Source organism: Vipera berus (assembly GCF_964194415.1).
Source record: "Vipera berus genome assembly, chromosome: 2".
NCBI lineage: Eukaryota > Metazoa > Chordata > Lepidosauria > Squamata > Viperidae > Vipera > Vipera berus.
The window spans coordinates 224,044,179-224,067,411 of NC_138203.1; the positions used below are offsets into that span (position 1 = coordinate 224,044,179).

At 37.5% G+C, this 23,233-nt stretch overlaps 1 protein-coding gene across 1 annotated transcript in view; it reads right to left on the minus strand.

Moving 5' to 3' along the window:
- The window catches only part of LOC308662912 (inter-alpha-trypsin inhibitor heavy chain H3-like), a gene marked incomplete at both ends in the record, with an annotated part of 40,129 nt that overhangs the window by 13,386 nt on the left and 3,510 nt on the right, over window positions 1-23,233 (minus strand). Inside the window, 14 exons of the mRNA XM_081319056.1 lie at window positions 6,533-6,687; window positions 8,833-8,972; window positions 9,749-9,934; window positions 11,034-11,200; window positions 12,128-12,253; window positions 13,927-14,095; window positions 15,347-15,463; window positions 15,542-15,667; window positions 16,736-16,846; window positions 17,291-17,453; window positions 18,153-18,257; window positions 19,268-19,434; window positions 19,913-19,991; window positions 20,111-20,131. Of these exons, the coding sequence (XP_081175182.1) occupies window positions 6,533-6,687; window positions 8,833-8,972; window positions 9,749-9,934; window positions 11,034-11,200; window positions 12,128-12,253; window positions 13,927-14,095; window positions 15,347-15,463; window positions 15,542-15,667; window positions 16,736-16,846; window positions 17,291-17,453; window positions 18,153-18,257; window positions 19,268-19,434; window positions 19,913-19,991; window positions 20,111-20,131 (1,832 nt within the window). The remainder of the gene's footprint in view (window positions 1-6,532; window positions 6,688-8,832; window positions 8,973-9,748; window positions 9,935-11,033; window positions 11,201-12,127; window positions 12,254-13,926; window positions 14,096-15,346; window positions 15,464-15,541; window positions 15,668-16,735; window positions 16,847-17,290; window positions 17,454-18,152; window positions 18,258-19,267; window positions 19,435-19,912; window positions 19,992-20,110; window positions 20,132-23,233) is intronic.

Sequence of the window (23,233 nt, forward strand, 5' to 3'; positions counted from 1 at the left end):
TCAATTGATCAAAGGCTTTTTCAGCATCTAAAAAAATTAGCGCCGCAGGGATCTGGTTGTTCCTTTCCAAAAATTCCAACACATCAACTATATGCCTCACGTTATTTTTCATTTTCCTACCACTAATAAACCCAGTTTGATCCCCATGAATCACCTGTTGCAGAACCCTCATCAATCTATTAGCCAACACCTTAGCAAATATCTTGTAATCTGTATTTAAAAGTGATATCGGTCTGTAGTTTTTAACTTGAGTAACATCTTGGTCTTCCTTCGGAATCAAAGAAATAAAAGCAGTTCTCCAAGACGGAGGCACCTTTCCCCCTCTCTGAATTGTCTGGAACAATTCCTTTAACGGTTTTATCAACTCTAATTGTAAATTTTTGTAGTAAGCCGCAGTCAGACCATCCGTACCTGGCGCTTTATCCACCTTCAACTCCTTAATTGCTGTAAGAATTTCTTCTTCTGTAATCAATTGATTAATCTCCTCTTTTTGTACTTGCGTAAGAACCGGGATGCTAGCATTCTCCAAATATACATCAATGTCTTTTTCATTAATCTTCGCCTTAGCATATAATTTAGAATAAAAATCCACAAAGGCTTCCTTAATAAGATCCTGTTGAAACACAACCTTTCCCTTATGTTCAATTTTGTCTATATTAGAAGCCCTTTGCTTTTTCCTTAGTCTGTAAGCTAGCCATCTACCTGGCTTATTAGCATTGCAAAAAGTATTATGCCTGGCAAACCGCAAATTGGTTGCCACCTGGTCAGCCATTAGCTTATCAAATTGTCCTCTTAATAGCTTAATAACCTCCTTAGTCTTCACATCCAATGGATTCAAAATCAAGGCCTTCTCTTTTTCCTTAATTTCATTCTCCAATTCTTTCCTTCTAGCTTCCAAAGTACGTCTGTGTTTATTATTCATATATATCAACACCCCTCTCATATAGGCCTTGCTAGCATCCCAAACCATGTCCATAGAAGTATCCTTATTCATATTAATTTTTCTTCCACATTTTTCTGATTTCTAAACAAGTTCTCATTTACGCGCCACGAGCGCCTATCTCTATTGTCCTTATTGATCTCTAACCATACTGGACTATGGTCAGAAATAGCTCTTGCACAGATCTTTACCTTCTTAATCCTAGAAAAAAAGTCGTTAGTCAGCAAAATGAAGTCAATCCTGGAAAAAGATTGATGTCTATCCGAAAAAAATGTATAATCCTTTTCATGCGGGTGTGTGTCACGCCAAATGTCTCGCAGTTCCAAATCATCCTTCATTTCAAAAAAAGATTTAGGCAATCTGGCATGACACGGAACACGCTTAAAAAAACCAGCCTTATCCATCTGTACATCCAAAACACCATTCCAGTCCCCCATAAAAATAAACGATTTGTAATCCAACTGAGTAAGCTTTGTATGAAGTAAACTAAAAAAATCAGCTTGTTGTTGTTGTTGATTAGGAGCATACAGTCCAACTAAAAGCATTTTTTTGCCTTCTAGCAACAAATCTATCATAACGTATCTTCCATGCTTATCTGCTTCAATTAAGTCCGCTGTTAAAGCACTTTTAACATAGACAACCACTCCGTTTTTCTTATTCATTGCAGAGGCGACAAATTGCGTGCCCAACCTTGAGTTCAATAAATACTTTTGGTCCATAGCCCTAATATGCGTTTCTTGCAAGCATATAACATCAATCTTAAATTGTTTTAAATATTGAAAAACTTTCTTTCTCTTCTGAGGCGAATTTAGTCCATTAACGTTCCAGGTTAGAAATTTAGTCGCCATACTTGTCATCCCGAAGCTGTTGGAGCACATCTTTTATAGCCCCTCTGTCTCCTTTGGGCCGTGCTCCTCCCACTGCCTCGCTGTAAGTACGCTTTGAAAATTCCATAAACTTCTGTTGGTCTTGTTCTTTTATTTGTTTTGCTCATTTTAAAGCAGCACGCGTCACCCTCTGCTCTCCAGCATCAGCCAACGAAGTTATAATTTGATCCCCTCCAGCACCGTTCTCCTCTGTCTGTCCATCTTCGGCCTCTTGAGGTTTTCCTTCTCCAGATCCCTTTGCAGCTTCCAGAAGTGATAGTGGGGTTGCTTTTAAAACATTATTGTAGAAATCACGCGCCTGTGTCACAGTAACCAGACGGTATCTTTTACCTTCATGCATCACCACCAATCCAACTGGAATCTCCCATCTGAACCTTATATCACGTTGCTTAAGTTCCTGCACAAGAAATGCAAAGTCCTTCCTTCTCCTTAAAATCTTTGGAGGAATTTCCTTTAAAACCAAAACTTCTTGGTCAGCAACCACTACTTTAGTATCATAGGCGGCTTGAATAACTTCATCTCTAGTTTCTCTTTTTGCAAAATAAACCACCACATCTCTAGGTAGCTTTCTCTGTCTAGCAACCCATGAGTTTACACGAAAGACTTTATCCATGCATCCCTTTATTTCAGATGCTGGCTGACCCAATACTGCTTCCAGAGCCTCAGAAATCAGCTGCTTTAGGTCTTCTTTGGTATTTTCTTTTAAGCCTCTGATTCTAACAGCATACTGCATCTGATAATACTGAACAAGACTCAATTCTCTGTCCATTTTGTCTCTTAAATCTTCATTCTCCAGTACCTTTACTTCTAATATAGCATTCTTTTGAGTCAGATCTTCCACTTTTTCATCCAAACCTTGCACACATTCAGCCACACTTTCCACTGTAGACAAAATGTCTACCCTCATCGACTGTTTTTTATTCATAAAATGTCTGCCATTGTCAAGTAAATAAAAGAAAGGGGAAAACAGTATGAATAAAATAACTTAGCATTTGAGAAATTCCAATCAACGAATAAAGAAAAGTCATACAAGAAGAACACAATAAATCTGTACTGATATGGTTAAGGAATTTCTGTCAAGGATTTTTAATTAACTGGTCCAAAATTATAATGGGTCACTATAGGCATTCCTATTAGTTCAGTTCTGTGTTGCCTGTATATCTAAGTATTTATGAAAAACCACCCACTTCATTTCAGTTTTGAAATGAAAATTAATTGATCTTCTCCAAGAGAATATTCTGCAGGGAGTCATGAGCATGGACAGTCCATTTCCCTCAAAAAAAATGGCATTGCTTTTCAGAGAGTTGCTTTTATTAAGGCAGCTTATTTCAACCACTTGAAGATATTCCTGAAGTATGTCAATGCAGATTTAGTTATGTTCTTTTATAAGATTTCCCCAATGGAAAGGAACCCCCTTCAGAGATAGCTACACTGACCACAATAACAACTTAGATTTATGACTGGATAGAAGCCAGATCCTGAGTAAAAGGGCATCCATAGATGGTCATGGCACTAAATAGCTTTAAAATGCTTGCTATCAAAAGGCAAACTGACAGAGACTAAATCTCTTGGAGACTATAAGTGATTATGTCCATTTATTTACAACATTTCTTTACATGCCATTTCTCACTGGAGATTTCAGAGTGTGTGTAACGGCAAAGCTCCATTTTCATTGCAAACTTAAAAAAGCAATAAAATTTTCAGTTTCACAAGTAGACTGATTATTATGCAAACTGAAACAAGAAAAATAATGTATGTCTGTATTTTTTTAATATTACAGTTAGCAGTATTTTCAATCAGTACAGAAGAAATGTCACAGAAACAATTCTATCCAATTACTTTTTAATGAAGTGAGATAGTTCAAAAAATATAGAATTGCCACTTATGTTGTTGAATATATGCAAATGAAAGAACACAAAGAATTACTTTAATGTGAATAAGGAAAAGAACCCCAAATCCCCACTTTTCTGAAGTATTATTTTATTATTAGGAATTTCTACAGATGAATTCTGGAAGGATCAAAATATCCAGAAAATCTGCCACATCCAGCATTCAAATCACTTCCCTCAATTACCTTTTCCAATACATTCTAAATATACTATAGAGAAAGAGAGCAAGATTTTTTATTTTAATTTTACTTTTGTCATTCGAATAAATGCAGCCAATTCCTACAAATATCCATCATCCAAACCAAATATTTGTCCATTCACATGACCAGCTTTGACATACAAAAGAGGAGCCCTGAGGTCTATGCCGTTGGCAGCAATGAACCCCAAGTAAAACTTAGTTATTTTCCTGAATTATTTTTTTAAAAAAAATAAAGTTAAAAATTTCAATAAAAGTCCAACTTACCCTCAGCTGTTCCAACAATGTATAAGAAAGATGCAAAACAAAAAATGACATTATTAATAAAATACTGCTTTGATAAACAAAAATGCTCAGCAAGAACATTTAAGATTTATAATCCTATAAAGATTTATGGAAAAAAAATCTGATTTTTTTAAATTAGTTTTTATAGGGTTAAAAAGGGGGGTAATGGGATGGGAATTTGGGATAGGGTACAGGAAAGGTTGGGGATGGGGTTTGGGGTTTCCCCCAATAACATTCAATATTTGGCAAACAGCATATTGTCTGGGTAAATATATATAAATAAAAGTATTAAAGCTAATAATAACAATGGTAGGTATAATAGATTATCATAAACAATACTAAGTTTTCAATGTATAGTATTTTTCTTACTCAGATAAATTCAAAATTGCATATCACATTCCTTTCTCTCTAACTCGCTTATCTAGCCATTGATAAAATTTGTTCCAAGTTCTATACTAAACTGAAAGTTCTTTCTCTTTAATCTCTAAAGTTAATCTATCCATTTCTGCACAATCCAATATTTTCTTGATTAATACTTCTTCAGTCGGTAACTTTTCATTTTTCCAATATTGGGCATACATAATTCTCGCTGCTGTCAATACATGTAACATTAAGTATCCACTCTCCTTGTCATAGTTAGGGCCTATCATTCTTAATAGAAACAATTCTGGTTTAAATTCTATTTGTTTTTTAACCATCTTCTCCAACCATAGATGTATCTTAAGCCAAAACCGTTTTGCTTTAGGACATGACCACCATATATGATAATAAATACCTAGTCTTTGATTACATTTCCAACAGATATTTGTAGTATTTTTAAACATTTGGGCTAGTCTCACTGGTGTCATGTGCCATCTATAAAACATTTTATACAAATTTTCTTTATATGGTGCAGCTTTATATGGTACAAATTTAACATAACTGCATGTTGCATGGGTATGATTAAGCTATATCTTCTTTACATTGCTAAAAATATATTATAGTATTTTAAATCTTTAATTTCCCAAATCATGAAGGATGACAGTAGTCAAGATCTGTAGACCTGTAATCTATGGAGCTTCTCAGTCATCCAGGTCATAGTTATCCCAAAGATGCTTTTTCATGAGGCAACTGGACTTTCTTGTTTTTCTTTGAAGACATTTCGCTTCTCATCCAAGAGGCTTCTTCAGCTTCTTCAGCTCCCCGCCATCCAGTCAGAGCTGAAGAAGCTTCTTGGATGAGAAGCAAGACTTCTTTAGAGAAAAACAAGGAAGTCCAATTGCCTCATGAAAAAGCATCTTTGGTGTAGATCAGTAGATTCTTGCAATTTGGAATATAAGAGAATGAAATGACAAAGAGCAGGTAGGCGGAGAGGAGGATGAAGAGAAAGGGAGAGATTTAATGTTGAGAATAAAGGTAGCCTGAGCTTCTGGACTGATGATGAGTCGGGAAGCTAAAATGTGGATTAATGAGCTGAAGTGGACTGGCTATGTAGTAAAAATGACTGCAGATCAAATCATCAAACAAATATCTGAAGGAGGAATTAATGGGTCAAGAAGAAAGGGAAGCCTGAGTCTGCTATGATGGAAAGAGATGATTTTGTCAAAAACGCAGGGTAAGATGTAAAAGAACAAAAGACAATATGAAGTGATGTATTGACTTAGTATTTTTAATTTTTTTTTCTACCACCTTTATTGTTTTTATAAATAACAAAAAATGGCATTGCTCCTTCCTCCTCCTGTTTTCTTCACAACAACAACCGTGAGGTGGGTTGGGCTGAGAGATTGAGAGTGACTGGCCCAAAGTTAAACTGCTGGCTTTTATGCCTAAAATGAGGCTAGTAGAATCAGAATATAGAAAGCTATAGTAAATGGTATTGAGGTGAACTAGACATAGCTATATTTGCTTTGTTTTTCCTTACACTATGTCTTAATTTTCTTGCTTCTTTTCTGCTTTCTGCTTTCTTTTGCTTCTCCCTATTCCAAAAGGGAGCATGCTGGGTATGTAGGTTTGTAGATTTTCTTGGTCTAGGCTGCAAAAAACAAATAACAACTAGATGGCAGAAATATAGAAAACTAGCTCGCTGTTGTGATCTTATGGCTATTCAGATTCCTATAGCCCAGATGGACTATAAAACCAAATATATTATATTGTAAGTTTGAGCAAATTCTTCAAAAGATAATTCAGAATATATAGCAGCCCATAAAAACATTGCTTTCTGGATCATTAAAACAGTGTCATTCTTTCCCAGGCTTATGTGGCTATCTCCACATGTAAGTACAGGTATTTCATGTGTGTGACAACATCCCTTATGCCTTTTATTGGCAACACTAGAAAAGTTAGTAAGTATGTGTACCTTCTAGTGGCTTGTCAGCAAGTACAGCTTTATCAGTATTGTCTTCTGGCTTTGTGACCACCAGGGATGTCAGAGGAGTCACAAACTTATATTTCAGAGACATCTCCAGGACTTTGGCAGTAAGGTTAGCCTTTTCGTCTCCCTTTGCTGAATTCCTAGATGATAGAACAACACCTAATATATTACTTGCTACTAGATGTTTTTACAGCCAGTGGCATAAAGGACTTCTTTGTTTTTTTTTAGAGGATGCAATACATACACAAAATCTATTGATATCTACAATAGTAACCAAAGCTCTATATTCAAATGGCAGTAATACTTTGACAGTTAATGAGAATGGCTGTTTCTATTGTATCCTGAGCATGTTTTCTGTGAACATTTTATAGAATCTGAAATTGGAGATAAGAAGCCAATACCATACTGTTAAAGCTGCAGCATTTCTTTATTGGAAGGCACCGGCCCCTGATGTTCTAGTTAATTGTATAATAACTTTCACAGCTTGATAGACCAACATGGAAGTTGCAGTGTTATTTACATTTAAAAGGCTGTTGTATAAAATTCACTGACATGAAAGACATTTCTTTTATTCCCTCTTTTTAATTTTGTTCTCTAGTCTTTTAATTATTCAGTCCACCCAGAGTCATTGTTGACTCCAGCAGCCTTCTAAATTGAGCAAACAAATACTTTAATAAAATTTCAGAACAAATGAAAATAGGGTAAGTATTGCATTATTTATACTGCTATAATTCTAACTCTACTACATATTGAGCTGTTTTGTGTTTTCTAAGGGGTTTTACAAAGAGTTTATTTAGTTATATCCCTGATCATTTTAAGTTTGTTCATAAATTACTGTTTTTAAATGTTTCAGTCTCAGTTTGTTTTTAACATGTGGTTTAGAAATTCACAAATCAATATGACAGGGGAAAATACACTGTGTGCAATGGGGCTTATCCCCAGGTAATTAAACAGCAACATCACCAGATGGATTTCATAACTGACCAACTGACCAATCACACTCAATGTGTGGTCCTCAATGGAACTGCATTTACATGGAGGGAAATGAGTAGTGGGGTACCCCAGGGCTCTGTTCTGGGCCCAGTGCTCTTCAACATCTTCATCAATGATTTGGATGAGGGGATAGATGGGGAACTCATCAAATTTGCATTTGACACCAAGCTGGCAGGAATAGCCAATACTCCAGAAGATAGGCTTAAGATACAGGAGGATCTTGACAGACTTGAATATTGGGCACTATATAACAAAATGAAATTCGATGGTGAAAAAAGTAAGGTTCTACATTTAGGCAAGAAAAAACAAATGTACAGGTATAGTATAGGAGGTAACTTGCTCCATAGTAGTAATTGTGAGAGGGATCTCGGAGTCCTAGTGTACAATGACTTAAATATGAGCCAGCAGTGTCCTACAGCTGCCAAAAAAGCCAACACAGTGATAGGCTGCATTAACAGAGGAATAGAATCAAGATCATGTGAAGTGTTAATACCACTTTACAATGCCTTGATAAGGCCATACTTGGAATACTGCATCCAGTTTTGGTCACCACAATGTAGGAAAGATGTTGAGACTGTAGAAAGAGTACAGAAAAGAGCAACAAAGATGATTAGAGGTCTCGAGGCTAAACCATACAAGGAATGATTGCTGGAATTGGGTATGTCTAGTTTAATGAAGAGAAGGACAAGGGATGACATGATAGCAGTGTTCCACTATCTCAGAGATTGCCACAAAGAAGAGGGAGTCAAGCTATTCTCCAAAGCACCTGAAGGCAGGACAAGAAGCAATGGATGGAAACTAATCAAGGAGAGAAGCAATTTGGAACTAAGGAGAAATTTCCTGACAGTTAAACAATTAATCAGTGGAACAACCTGGCTCCAAAAGTTGTGAATGCTCCAACACTGGAAGTTTTTAAGAAGAGATTGGGCAAACAACTGTCTAAAATTGTATAGGGTTTCCTGCCTGAGCAGGGGGTTGGACTAGAAGACCTCCCTTCCGACTTTGTTATTCTATTCTATTCTATTCTATTCTATTCTATTCTATTCTATTCTATTCTATTCTATTCTATTCTATTCTATTCTATTTTATTCTATTCTATTCTATTCTATTCTATTCTATTCTATTCTATTCTATTCTATTCTATTCTATTCTATTCTATTCTATTCTATTCTATTCTATTCTATTCTATTCTATTCTATTCTGCTTAGGATTGTTAATTGATTGGATTGAATAGAGGATGCTTTTATAAAATTTCTAAACTAGAGTATGATGAGGAAAATATTCTTCATTACCGTTTTTCCAAAAGCTGTTGAATGGTTAAGTAAGCCCAAAGTCTCTCAGTGTGATTCCCAAATATGTACTTTTGTTCTTCAAAAGCTTTGGCTGTCTCATTAATATCTGATTGTTCAGAGAAAGTTAGGTCATCTTCAGCCTGTTAGAAATTTTTAAAAGAAAAGCTTTTCTTACTGATTCATTTGTATGACAGCAGTTCAGATTGATTAGATTTATAGTAATAGTTTACTATATAGCAGGGGCAACATCTATAGGTAGTCTTTGACATATGACAGTAAAAGAGCCTGCTCTTCACATTTACATGTCTAAAGTGGGTTAGACCAACCTGATTTTACAAACTTTTTTACAATGGTCATTAAGCAAATCTATAGTTGTTAAGCAAATGCCATGGCCAGTAAGTGAACCAATAGTACTCTTTGGGTCTAGTTTTGCCATGGATGGGCAAAACCATTGTAAAAAGTGGCCGTGGATTTTGGAACTATGGAACTGGCCATAAATGTGGCTATGTGGCTGAACACCCCAATTTCCTTACCCTTTTAGGACTCTGGAAGATCCAGAAGCAGAATGTTCATTTAAGTCTCCTATGTAGACACATACAAACAGACTCTGGCACACATACTGTACACTTTCTGCTTTGTTGTTGTTGTTAGTTGCGAAGTCGTGTTCGACCCATTGCGACCCTATGGACAATGTTCCTCCAGGCCTTCCTGTCCTCTACTTTCTGCTTACTGCTTACTGAATGCCAAATATGGAAAGTATTGAAATAACTCCTTGGTCTATGTTTGAATAGATGAGTTGTTCTGCTTTGAATGACAAGTTCCCATTTATATGACCCTTTCAAATAGGGAACCACTATATTATGGATGGGCTGCTGTCTCCCTCCATGAGTGGAGAAGAATCCAATCTTGTATTTACCCCATGAGCTTTCACATCTGCAGTAATACTGTTGAGAACATCATCTATGATGCGTCCTGCCACAACAATTTCAGAACCGTCATAATAGTGTTTAAAATGATTTTGAGTCAGATCAGAGATGGCATTTTCAGGATACTGTAACTCCACTTCAGTAAGTAAAGGATTGGCCACTTCATCATAAAAGCCCTAAAGGCAAATCAAACAGAATTTTTTTAAAAAGCAAATACAGAAACATATTGACTCAAACATCAGTAAAAGTTCAGCTTGACAGTTTGTCGGGGAAATTGACGCCCTATTAAATTCCATTCTTTACTAACAATGGTGGTAAAGGTGCTGGCCTGGAAACCAGGAGACTGTGAGTTCTAGTCCTGCCTTAGGCATGAAAGCCTAAGACTTTGGGCCAATCACCTCTCTCTCTCTCTCAGCTCAATCCATCTCACAGGTTGGTTGTTGTGGGGAAAATAGGAGGAGGTTCGCTGCCTTGAGTTGTTTATAAAAAAATAAAAATAAACGTGGGATATAAAGGTATCTTTGCACTTTGCACTGTCACTACCCTGTAGAGGTGGCTGTTAAGGCACAAGTCACTGGCTCCGAGGGAAGTAGATAAGACTTGCTCAGCTACCAAAACAAGCCAACATAACATGCCCTGTGGCACTGTAATATAAGCCTAAAGGACAGCTCCCTTCCATCAATCTTTCTGCTATTGCACTGTAGAAGTCATTGTGGGACCTCTCTGACTGGTCTGATGAATGAATGAATCTTTATTGTCAAAGTACAACTATGTATACATTGAGATTAGTTGAGCCTCACTTTGTGCTCCCACCCCGCAACACACAGTGACAACAAACCCTCCATCTTACTACACCATGTGAACCAACTACACCACACACCGGCCTCCCAAGTCAGTTCTGCATAAAATTCACACAAGTTATTTCTCGTTCAAAAGCCTAACAGCCCATGGATAAAAGGTGTTTTTCAGCCTGTTGGTGTGGCTGGCTATACTCCTATATCTCCTACCCGATGGTAGGAGGGTAAAGAGATACCGTCCAGGGTGTGAGTCATCCCTGAGAATTTTCCTCACTCTTCCAAGGCAGCGAGCCCTGGCGATGTCATCCAGTGGTGTCAGGGAACAGCCCACAATGTCTTGTGCTGATCTCCCAAGCCATGATCATATAGAAAAGGATGTTACTGCTGGACTTAATTTTTTTTATAAACTTAAAAGTAAAACAATTATATCATAGCTATTTTTATCCATTATTTTGTATGAATGTTGAATCATTTAAACCTGCAGCTGCAGAGCAGAATCGGAATCTTCGTAGATACGCCGAGCCAAGCCATTGTTCTCTGATGCCATCTTTTCTAAAGATGCATAGTCCACATCATAGCCAAACCCAAGATTATATAAAGGATATTTTCCTTGAATTGCGTTTCTGACATTTTCTAAAATTATGTCTGTGTTTACTTCTCCTACAGGAAAACACACAAATATTTAACATATATTTTTTTAAAATTATATTTTTGTTGTTCCTATTTGATTTATACTTCCCCAAGTAATAAAAACTCAGCTTAGTATGAATTTGCAGCATGGCTTGCTTTTGAAATCAGAATTGTCACTCAGGACAGCAGTTTCCCGTTGAACACTTTCTATAGTTCAGTTGACATATAATTGTGGTTCATATAAACAAAGCAGCACACTGTATTTTGCTTAGGTTGAGAACTGAATAATTTTTTGGCACACCCAACCCCTTTTTGTTTTTCCATTTATATGAACACATGAACTAACAGGAACCAGTTCTATGTCTTTTTTGTGTGCAATGATTTGTACAATGAAGAAGCTACAATGAACAAGTATGGTTTAAAGTTGACATTATAACATAGTTTGTTCAAAGTTTGTTCATTAGTTTGGCTGGTTTTGCACATCAAATTAATCCATAAAGTAATTTGGTCTTGGTTTTGTAAATATGGCCAACTGTGATATATTCAATAACTGGGAATTTAGTAAACCATAGCTTAGCACTTTGTTAGCTATGCATTAGCTATAGTTTTCTGGGTTTGATAAAATGAGAAATGATGTTTTACTGAAGAATTTATTACTTGTTCCCTCTCATTGAAGCCAGAAGAATGAAGGGACTCTAAGCATGGTTAAATGGTTTATTCTTCATTAAGGTGAAATTCTCTTCAAATTTCCTAAATAATTGCATACTATGTTTACCTCTGCAAAAACCATTGTTAAATACATGATTTGATCAGTATTTTTATAAACAATGATTAGTGTTAAATGTATATGTCAAATACAGAGATTAATTTATGTAAGAATAAAATATGAAACCCAAAGCTAGTTCCAGAATATTAGCCAAGTTTGCTTGTCAAGAAAATTACCTTTATTTGGTCTGCCATCTGTTAACATAATAATTAAGGAAGCACTTCTTTCAGGCAAAGAACCATTTTTGTGAGCTTCATTCAGCAGTTCAATACCAGTCATTAAACCAGCATTAAGATTTGTCCCTGGAATAAAAGTGCACAAATTGAAAATAAATACCTCAAAGATTGTCACAGAGAAGAGGGAGGTCAACCTATTCTCCAAAGCACCTGATCGCAGGACAAGCAATGGACAGAAACCTATCAAGGAGACATCCAACCTAGAATTAAGGAGAAATTTTCTGATAGTGAGAACAATTAATCAGGGGAACGGCTTGCCTCCAGAAGTTGTGGATACTTCACCACTGGAGATTTTTAAGAATTAATTGGACAGCCATTTGTCTGGAATGGTATAGGATTTTCTGCTTCAACTAGGAGATCTCTAAGTCCCTTCCAACTGTGTTATTCTATATTCTGTAATACTATACTCCACACACTTGCACTTGTATTTACAGGTTTATATAATGAAAGAGAATGTTGTAACATTCAACCAACAGCTGGGCTTCCATGATAAAATTTGTTTTTCCTTTCTCTGTGTGCCATATCTATTCTTTAAAATTGTCTTTCTTTCCTTCAAGCTATTATATCTAAGAAATGAGGGTAAGTCAAATCTATGGCTGAGCTCATGCAGTATTACAGCTTACAAAATCCTGCAGTAGAGCAATATGCTACATCTCTTATATTTAATCTTTGGCTAGAATCTCAGACTGTGGTACTTCAAAAGATATCCGTGAAACCCTGGAGAGCTATTAGCTTAGCTAGTCAAACCTATACTCCGCTCCAAGGGGCAATAGCAATGGTGGGATTCAAATATGTGAACAACCGGCTCTCTGTGTGGATGCCGCTTCTGGAAGTCCATTCTGGGCCTGGGCAACAAAAAATTAGCTACCAATTCTGCAGAAATGGTACGAACTGGCTGAATCCCACCACTGGGCAATAGTCTGATTTCATATAAGACACTGATATACATTCACATACAGAAACACATCAAAGATGTGTGCATTTATGTCAGGACAAATTGGAAATGAAGGAGACTAATAGACCAGGGCACTGTGGCAGGGACGGACATGGAGAATCAGTGCAACAAAATCAGCAATGCAGTGTTGAAACACAACCCCCCTTTTTATATTTGACACAGAAAACTAAAAGGGAGAGAGCTTATGGCATGACACTGTGGATGTCACCAGGTGGCCTTCAACATCCATTATGAGGCAATTGCCATGCAGACTCTCTGTGATAAAATTACAGGTGTATCCTGATTCACTAACATAATATTCAGCACTGTTTGTGTCTCCTTCATTTGTTCATTTTATGTCCTTATCTCAGGGAACAGGGACATGCAGTTTTTGAAGCCCTTGCAATTCTCCCCACAGAGAATCTCATCAGGTTTTTAGATTACTGATTCTAACCTTAGCAACTTTAAGATGCTGGCTACGGAATTCTGGGGATTGAAGTCCCAACATCTTAAAATTGCTAAGGTTGAGAAACACTGTTTTAGATGATATTAATTGGATTACACATAATAAAGAGGTGATGTTATTGTTGTTATCCATCTTTTTTTAATGACACTCAGGATATAGATGCATAAAAATAAATAAATAATGAAAGATAGGTGAAGTTTATTCTGTCCCCTGAAAATTGAACCCCCCACCATTTTCTTCCCTTGCTGGAATTTACATGCTACCCTGCTATAAAGAAACTGCAAATGTTATTAGTTAATACAATTAAATAAATTCAGTCCATTTCACCACAAAACATACATCCATCTATAGCAATCTGCTGAACATAACGTCTTGCTTCTGCCAGGTTCTCAGGAGTGGCTTTGATTAAAGTGTCTTTCCATTTGTGTACATCACCCCAAAACAGTACAAAATTTATGTAGTCCTCTTCTTTTATATCTTCTAATATTTTTAGCAGTGCTTCTTTTGTCTAAAATTAAACATTAGAACAATGCTTAAAGCAAGAACCTTGATAAAGATATACAAGTTTAACTTGGTTACTTTCAGCAATTATTTTCATTTATACAAGAACTCAGTTTGGCTATATACAGAGGCACAATCAACTATGGAAAAGCTGTATAAACTAGGATATAGTTTAGGATTCATAACAAAAATAGGCAGTTTGGTTCTGGAGACACATTCTGGATTACCAGTCCCACACTTCCTTTCTATTGTCCATACTGGTGGCAACTGATGGGATTTATCCCCAAGCCATTTTAGAATTCTAGATTGGCCCAGAACCTCCCCCTTTGGTTGGCCTTGGTGCCTTTTCTGGATTAGGCACTCATAGCCTTTCTGGAAGCCCTTTGTTATGGACCTCATTTTTGGGGGGGCATGGCACCACCTACCAAATTGCATCTTTTTGATTCTGCTCCAAGCACAGGGTTTGTGAAAGTTCTAGCCATAGAAACATTAATGTCTTGATATTATTATGGATGAAACATATTAAAAGCCAGTAAGGGATTCCTAACTTTCAAAAGGAGGGAGATGTATTAATAAAGGTCATTTTCCTCTGCACAAGGGTGGAGAGAGACCCTTTAGTTTTGTGTCCTAAGGGAAAGATCATTTTCCTGGAAATGGCCTTCCACAAGATAAATATTTTCATGACCAAAACAACTAAAACATTAGAAGAAACAGAGTGCATAAACTGTCCAGTTCCTCTTGTTCCATCTTAACTCCCAGCAAGAATAGCCAAGGAGGTACAGTTTCCAATGACAGACAGGAAGTGGCACTCTTGCAATAGGCCAGAAGATGTGCCATCCTCCAAAATCTCTTCTCCATACCATTGAGAACCTCTGTATAGGAGACCTTCAATTGGCATAAGATTCAAATATGAGTTCCATGTTAAAATGCAGTCTGACTATAGTCTGTCTCAGCAGCAGTCTGACTGCTGCTTACCTCTTGCCTTTTCCCTTCAGTCATGAAGTTTGATGTGAGTTGGAGGGGATAAAAAAAGGTGAGATGATGGCAGCTACTGTGTGAATGAAGTCCTCCTTTTTATATGCTGCGTGGCATGTGCTATGCACATCTAAAAGGGGCCAGTATTAAATCACATGATCATGGCCACATAACTGGGATGCAAGAGTGCTGGCAAAGAAAAGTAATGAGGCAAACTGAGAGAGCCTTTCTGCTAATTAGAGCATTAGTTGTCCTTGAAACTGACTTTAAAATATTGGGTTACCTGTTTCAGTTTACGTCCCAACATGGACCCGCTGACATCAATGATAAAAACAATGTTCTTAGACAAACGTAAAATATTTTTTGGTGCAAAAAAGTGTACAAAGTATCCATTGACAATCTGAAAAATAAGAAGGTAAAAAATGTATGAAGTATATAAGATACAATTAGCACATCCATTTAACTAACTCCTGCTTACCTGTATGTTTCCTGAAGTTTCTCTGTTTACATCATACTTTACAATAAAATCTCCATTCAGTAGTGTTGTTAGACAGTCTACACAGGTCCGTTGTTGATCCAGAGTTGGCTTGAAAGAAACATGACCCTGAAAACACAATGTATGCACATGCACACCTATAAATACTCAGATATAAATTTAACAGATTTAACCATTCATATGCAATCTATGTTCAGTGGGGATCTATAAATATGAATACATGCTTCACAGAGAAGTTAACACCTTGCACATGAAACAATCTAAGCCTTCATGTTACTCCCTCAAATAACTGCCTAGTTAAGAGGGTCCCAAACCTTCTCTCTTTAATGCGTCCTTAAGTGTCTCAGTAAATTTTTCACAGAACCTTGGCAGTTCCCAAACTGCACCATGGCACTACTGAAGCAACAGTCAGATAAAAGCGGCTTGTGCCCAGGTCCAGAATGCAATATGAGTAACCATTTCAGACAAACCCTCCTTAGTTCATTTTAAAATAAAGGTGGGGAGGGGGGGGGAAGTGTATTCAGACTTGCAAGTTTACTAAAGCTTTACAAAAAAAAGGAGCACTGACCTTTATGGCTTTGGTTTCCTTGTCAGGTCTACTCTACTACAAGATTATTAAGTAGTAAAATAATCCCACAGCATCCCTGAGAATTCGCTGTGGTGCCAGCAGGCACTATGGTGCACAGTTTGGAACGGTGGGCCTGTTCTACACTTCCAGTTTAATTATTGGTTTTTCATGTCCAGTGTATATATTATTCCCTTAATATATTCCCTTAATTTCCTAGAAGGTCCTAGAAAGCATATCTTTTCTATAGCAGCCCCCGTTCTAGGGAACAGCCTTCCTCATGAGATCTGTCAGTTTCTCCTTCTTTTTTAAGCTTTCCAGAAGCCAAACAACAGCTGGCTCTTTCCCCAAACACAGAGATAAAATGATGGAGTCCTATGTCTGCTGATGAGTTAGGAAGCATCGATCAGGATTCGCTTAGGCTTTTTGGTGGTTAGTTTTATTGTTTACTTTGGTTTTGATGTGGTTTTGTGAGCCATACAGAGTCGTTACACATGAGATCAGCAGCAGTAGAAATACTTTAATTAAATAAAATAAACCAGTGTTGAAGCTTCCTGTTTTGTTATAAAACAAATCAAACTCATTTTGGCTCAGTTTGTTATCTAGTATACCTTTTTTCCTGAAAAAGACTTCTGTAAGACCGGTAACAAGTCATTGGTGATGAATGAACCTTCAGCTTCCAAATAACTGATGCCCTGGGGTTCAAAGATGTTGACTTCAATCTGAAATGTTAATTTGAGTCATGCTGTCACTGACAAATTCACTGACAAATTCAGGAAGTGGCCACCAAAGAGGACCCATACTAATGTTAGTTTCTAAATCTTTCTTTGGATCTTGAGAAGAACAGTTACTATCTGTTCTTACTGTCATCTTAAGCAGCATAAAGGTATAGTAATGAAAATTATAAAATGTGTACTAAATAAATAAATAAATAAACCTTTATTGTCAAAGTACAACATGTGTACATTGAGATTAACTGAGCCTCCCACCCCCCGTGCTCTCTGCCCCCAACACACAGTGACAACAAACCCTCCATCCTACCACACCATGTGAACCAACTACACCACACACCGGCCTCCCAAGTCAATTCTGCATAAGATTATGTCCACTCATTTAAGTCCACTCTGAAAAAACACCATCAATGTGTAAGTTCAGAAGTACTTTACCTCAAAGTTCTTGACAATCTGCTTTGGGTTGACGTTTATGAACATCTCATAATAGCCAAATCTTCGTTTCAGCAGCTCCTCAAAGGCCAACTCGAAAACCACTTCACTGGATGATGCAATATTGACTGAAACAGTAAATTTTTCTGTCTTCCTCCCGGAAGCTCTAGAAAGGCCCAGTTTTTCAATTGAGCATATATACCATTGCATTAAAATAAAATGCATTTTAGTATTTTTTAATTTAAAGGAATAATTTTTAAAAGTTAAACGTCAGTGAAATTAAACAAAAAAAAGTCAAGTTGTGAGAAACGGAGCTCCTATATCCCTCCAAAATGGTATTTCTTTTAATATATATTTATTATGTTTTATCAATGGGAATAAGTTACAATATAGAAAAAAAGAGAAAAAAAACATATATCCAACAATAACAACAAAAAGAAAAAGAAAAAAATGTGTATGAAAAAGTAAAAAGTAAAAGTAATCATCAAAACATTAAACATAGAAAAAAAATCCACCCTGGCTGGATACTGAAAAAATAAATAAGAAAAAATGATAAATTCTCCTCTCCTTACATAATGGATCTGTAAATAGTTATAAACTTTCTCATCCTTTCTCATTCAAAATGGTATTTTTTTTGATGTTGGTACATCAAACAGTACAGTCCTTGTGCATGTATGCTTCATTGAACGCACAATCTGGACTTACAAATAGTATTGAACATATTTATTCTTGCCCACTAGCAATTTGTTGAAATAACTGTGCAACAGTCAACACTTCCTCCAAGAATCTGTGTACAAATCCATACATTTCTCTCTCTTTGTCATCCTGAAATAAATCACCAGGATTTTTTTTAAAAAAATCTTACCTTACTAGACCAGCTGTCTGTCCTTTTGAAACCGCTTGTTGGTACTGTTTTTGAGCAGCTTCTTTTTCCTTTATAGTTCCTGGATATGTCATACCATCAATTGTCCTAGGAAAGAAAAAGTATTCTATACATGAAAATATTTCTGGTCTTTCTCTTTTCAGTGCACCAATTTTTTTTTATATATCCCTTCATATGATTTACTTTAAAGGGAAAACATTTCTATCACAATTGTCTTAAAGATTAGACAACTGCAATTAAACACAGGACAATTATGAAGAAAACACCCAACTGTAATTGATGTTCTGCGAAAGGGAAGTCTTAGCTCTGTGGTGAGGCATGTGCTCTACAAAGACCATGTTCAATCACTGGCATTTTTAGACAGTGCACAGAAAGAAGCAGCAGTTAGACTTTGTTCATCACAAAATAAAAAGAGAGATTAGTTAGGCAATTGCTTATTTAAAACATGTTTTCCAATACTCTCTTCGGCCAAATAGAATAAAAATGTGATTACGTTTTTATTTTTTTAAATGGAATTTGTTATTCAAAAGGAGTGTCTCTTAGAGAGCTGGGAAGTTTGTGGCCCTCCCCAAAGATTAAACTACAGCTCACAGGGTCCTGTGGGAATTGAAATAATCTGGAGATCACAGATTAATCTTCCCTATTCTACAATATTATGAAAGAATAATGCAGTTACTACTAGACATCAAACATGTAATCAGTTAGGACCCTAAGAATGAACAAACCCCATTCCATTTGATGGGGATACATAAAATTATCTTTCCCTCTAGTATTTTTGTGGGGGGCTTTATCGTCTCTTTTATTATATTTATTGTATACTGCTCAGAATCATTTCTACATGGGTAGAAATGGGTAGTGAGATGGGTAGTTATAAATTTGATAGACAGAGGGACAGGCAGACAGACAGAGAAGGCTCTTTGCAAATTGAGAGATAATTTAATTCCAAAATTGAGCTAGTTCACATATTTGAAAGCTGAAATCAAAGGTGCAGACTTACACTTAATTTCTACTTTTTTCACCTAAGGCAATGACTCCATGAAGGCCAAATTGGGTAGTCTGTTCACAACTCAGTCATTTGGGAAAATAGATGTACATACATGGTGAAGCTTGTGATGAATGCTGTCTTTGGCAGCTCCACATCAAAGAAGGCTTCCTTAGATACATTGCCAAGGTTGATGGCCCGACTGGTGATGACATTATGAGCAAATCGAGAGGTAATATGGGAATCAATGTTCATGCTATGCATATCGATGCCAACCGTGTTCTGGAAAAATGAGCATTTACTTGGTGGGTTAGTGAAAGACATTAACCAGTTTCAAATTGGGAAGATTGGTATAACTCAAACAGAAGTTCAGAACAAAGTTTTAATGGCACAATGAAAACTAGAAAAAACAACAAATATGTATCCATTTTCTCAATATGTACTGACATTCAAAAAAGACTAATAGTGCTACCATTAGACTTTCCATTTTATCCCAACTTAAACGTTTTTGGTTACATGGATATAAATACTGTAGATACATAAATACATATACTAGTAAAAGCAACACAGGATCAAGATATTACAATCTGGTCTTCCAATATATATTAGTCTCATTTTTATGGTGCACAATTCTTACAGACAATTTTTTCAAGCTTAATGAAAGGAAATCATGTAGAATCTTTTGATACAGAGCTTGGAGCCATTATGCATACACTTCTCACCTAAAGCATGCAACAAAATCTCAATTCAAGAGCCTTACAAAGTGAAACTGGAAGGCATTTTGCCAATGCTCCACAGTTTCTAACATGCAGCAGCTTTCAGTATCTGCAATGTCTGGACTAAAAAAAAGGTAACCCAAACTAGAGCATGTATATGAATACTGCAGTTCAGCTCAAAATCAGTGTAATAGGATGAAAGGTTTTCCAGCACAAGGCTCATAAAAAAAGAGAATACTTACAGCATCTGCAACATTTCTTTTCTGTAATGGAAAAAAAGTAATAAAAATAAATTTTTATTCATTGTTAGTCAAATTTAAATGACTAAATAAATTTATGTTATAGTAAATGTTTTGATATATTTATAATAATAATTCTTTACCTTAGAATATGCATTGCTGCAACATTCATCTGTCTATTATCTGTCTATTATCTAGACCCGTACCAATCGGGCTTCAGGCCCGGGTACAGCACGGAGACGGCATTGGTCGCGCTGGTGAATGATCTCTGGCGGGCTTGGGACAGGGGATGTTCCTCTGTCCTAGTCCTGTTAGATCTCTCAGCGGCTTTTGATACCATCGACCATGGTATCCTACTGCGGCATCTCAGGGGGTTGGGAGTGGGGGGCACTGTTTTACAGTGGATCTGCTCCTACCTCCTGGGCCGCTCACAGTCGGTGTTGACAGGAGGGCAGAGGTCCGCCCCGAGGTCTCTCATTTATGGAGTTCCTCAGGGGTCGGTTCTTTCTCCCCTCTTGTTCAACATCTATATAAAGCCGCTGGGTGAGCTCATTCGTGGTTTCGGGGTGGGGTATCATCAGTATGCTGATGATACCCAGCTTTTTCTTTCCACCCCGAACCAACCCAGTGATGCCCTCGACGTGATGTCCTGTTGCCTGAAGGGGGTCCGGGTTTGGATGGGGAGAAACAGGCTTCAACTCAATCCCGCCAAGACTGAGTGGCTGTGCATACCGGCATCTCGGGAGAACCAGTTTTGTCCATTGTTAACTATGGGGGGTGAGGTGTTACCCCCTGTTGACAGGGCTCACAACTTGGGTGTTCTCCTGGATTCATGGCTCAGTTTGGAAGATCATATAGGAGCCGTGACCAGGGGGGCTTTTGCCCAGGTTCACCTGGTGCACCAGTTGCGCCCCTATTTGGACCGAGATGCCCTACGCACAGTCACCCATGCGCTCATGACCTCCTGGTTAGACTACTGCAACGCTCTCTACATGGGGCTGCCCTTGAGGACCCCTCGGAGGCTTCAGCTGGTGCAGAATGAGGCTGCACAAGTTGTGATGGGAGTCTCCCGATACTCCCGTGTAACACCTCTTCTCCGCGAGCTGCATTGGCTTCCAGTTGCCCTCCGGGTGAGATTCAAGGTGCTGGTGATGACCTATAAAGCCCTAAATGGCTTGGGTCCAGACTATCTAAGGGAACACCTGCTGCCGGCATCAACTTCCCATCGTCCTGTGTGCTCCCATAGGGAGGGCCTCCTTAGGGTGCCGCCGGTCAGGGAATGCCGGCGGGTGATCCCCAGAGGGAAGGCATTCTCTGTGGGCGTGCCTGCCCTTTGGAATGATTTAGCTGTGGAACTCGGGACTGCCCCCGACCTGTGCTCATTTCGCTGGGACCTGAAAACCTGGCTTTTCAATCTATCTGGCCTGGACTGAGGGGGTTTTTAGTTTTAAGTTTTAACATTGTTTTATTATTGGGCTATTATTAATTTAATTCTTTTTAATTCTATTTTTATCTTAATTTATATTGTCTTTTAAATATTGCCCCGGTAAACCACCCTGAGTCCTTCGGGAATAGGGCGGTATAGAAAACTAATTAAATAAATAAAATAAATAAAATTAATATATTTATTTAATCCACTCATTAGATGCATCATATCCAGTGGTGGTATTCAGCCAGTTCGCACCACTTTGGCAGAACCGGTAGCTAATTGTTTTGTTGCCCAGGCCCAGAATGGACTTCTGGAAGTGGCATCCATGCAGAGAACCAGTTGTTCACATAGATGAATCCCACCACTGATTCCATCCCATCTCTCCTCCAAAAGTTGAAAAATTCCATTGTTTTTCACAACCCTCTTGGATATAGATTGGGAGGTAGTAACAGGCCCAATATTATCCAGTGAGGTCCATGACTAATGGGGTCTTCAGTTCTAGTCTGTCATTCAAACTTCTTTTTAAGAGCATGCTTTTATAAGAATTTAAAGCTCAAAATAAAACATCATACTGGGTTTACATTAAATAGATTCTTTTTCAGTCTGTCTGAAAGCAGGCTCAATAGCAATAGCACTTAGACTTATATACCCCTTCACAATGCTTTATGGTCCTCTCTAAGCAGTTTACAGAGTCAGCATATTGCCAACAATCTGAGTCCTCGTTTTGCCAACCTCGGAAGGATGGAAGTTAGAATCAACCTTGAGCTAGTGCAGGGATAGGCAACCTTGGCTTTTTTATGACTCATGGACTTCAACTCCCAGAATTCCTGAGCCAGCCTGGCTCAGCTTGGAAACCTCTCCCTTTCCCCTTAGCATGGCTGACTCAGGATTTCTGGGAGTTAAAGTCTATGAGTCATAAAAGAGCCAAGGTTGCCTACCCCTGAGCTAGTGAGATTTGAACTGCTGAACTTCAGAAGGATGATGGTGATGACGATGACGATGACGATGACGATGACGATGACGATGACGATGACGATGATGATGATGATGATGATGATATTATTATTATTATTATTATTATTATTATTATTATTATTATTATTATTATTATTATTATTATTATTATTATTATTCTGCATTTTAACCACTGCGCCACCCCAGCTCCTAAAATGGTTTTGCCTGTTCTCTGGACTAAGGTTCCCCCTGATATTTGAATGGCTCCCACCTTTTTTTGAAGGGCCTTAAAGACCAGGCTCTTTGCCCAGGCCTTTTTTGTGGGTGATTGATGTCCTTTTCTTTCTTTCTCTTTTCCTCTGGATTTATTCTTTTTACCAGGGCTTTTTTTGTCATTGAACCCTCAGAACGGAGTTCCGGCACCTTTTTTGAATGGAACCTTGTAGGGTAGGCAAGGTGGGTTGTATGGCATGTGTGAGTTCCGGCACCTTTTTCTTTTACAAAAAAAGCACTGCTTTTTACCATCGTTATTCCTTTGCCTTGTGCTGTTTTTGTAATGTAATGTTATAATGTTCTTTGTTTTTTAAAAAATATTTTAACAATTCTAAATACCCTAGAGTAACTGAGAATTAGGTGCCGTATAAGTGTATTCTTTATTATTATTACTATGGTTTATTGCACAGTCCATCAGATCTTTGGAATAGATTTGGCATTTTGATTCACCTATCAAGTCTTTCCCAAGG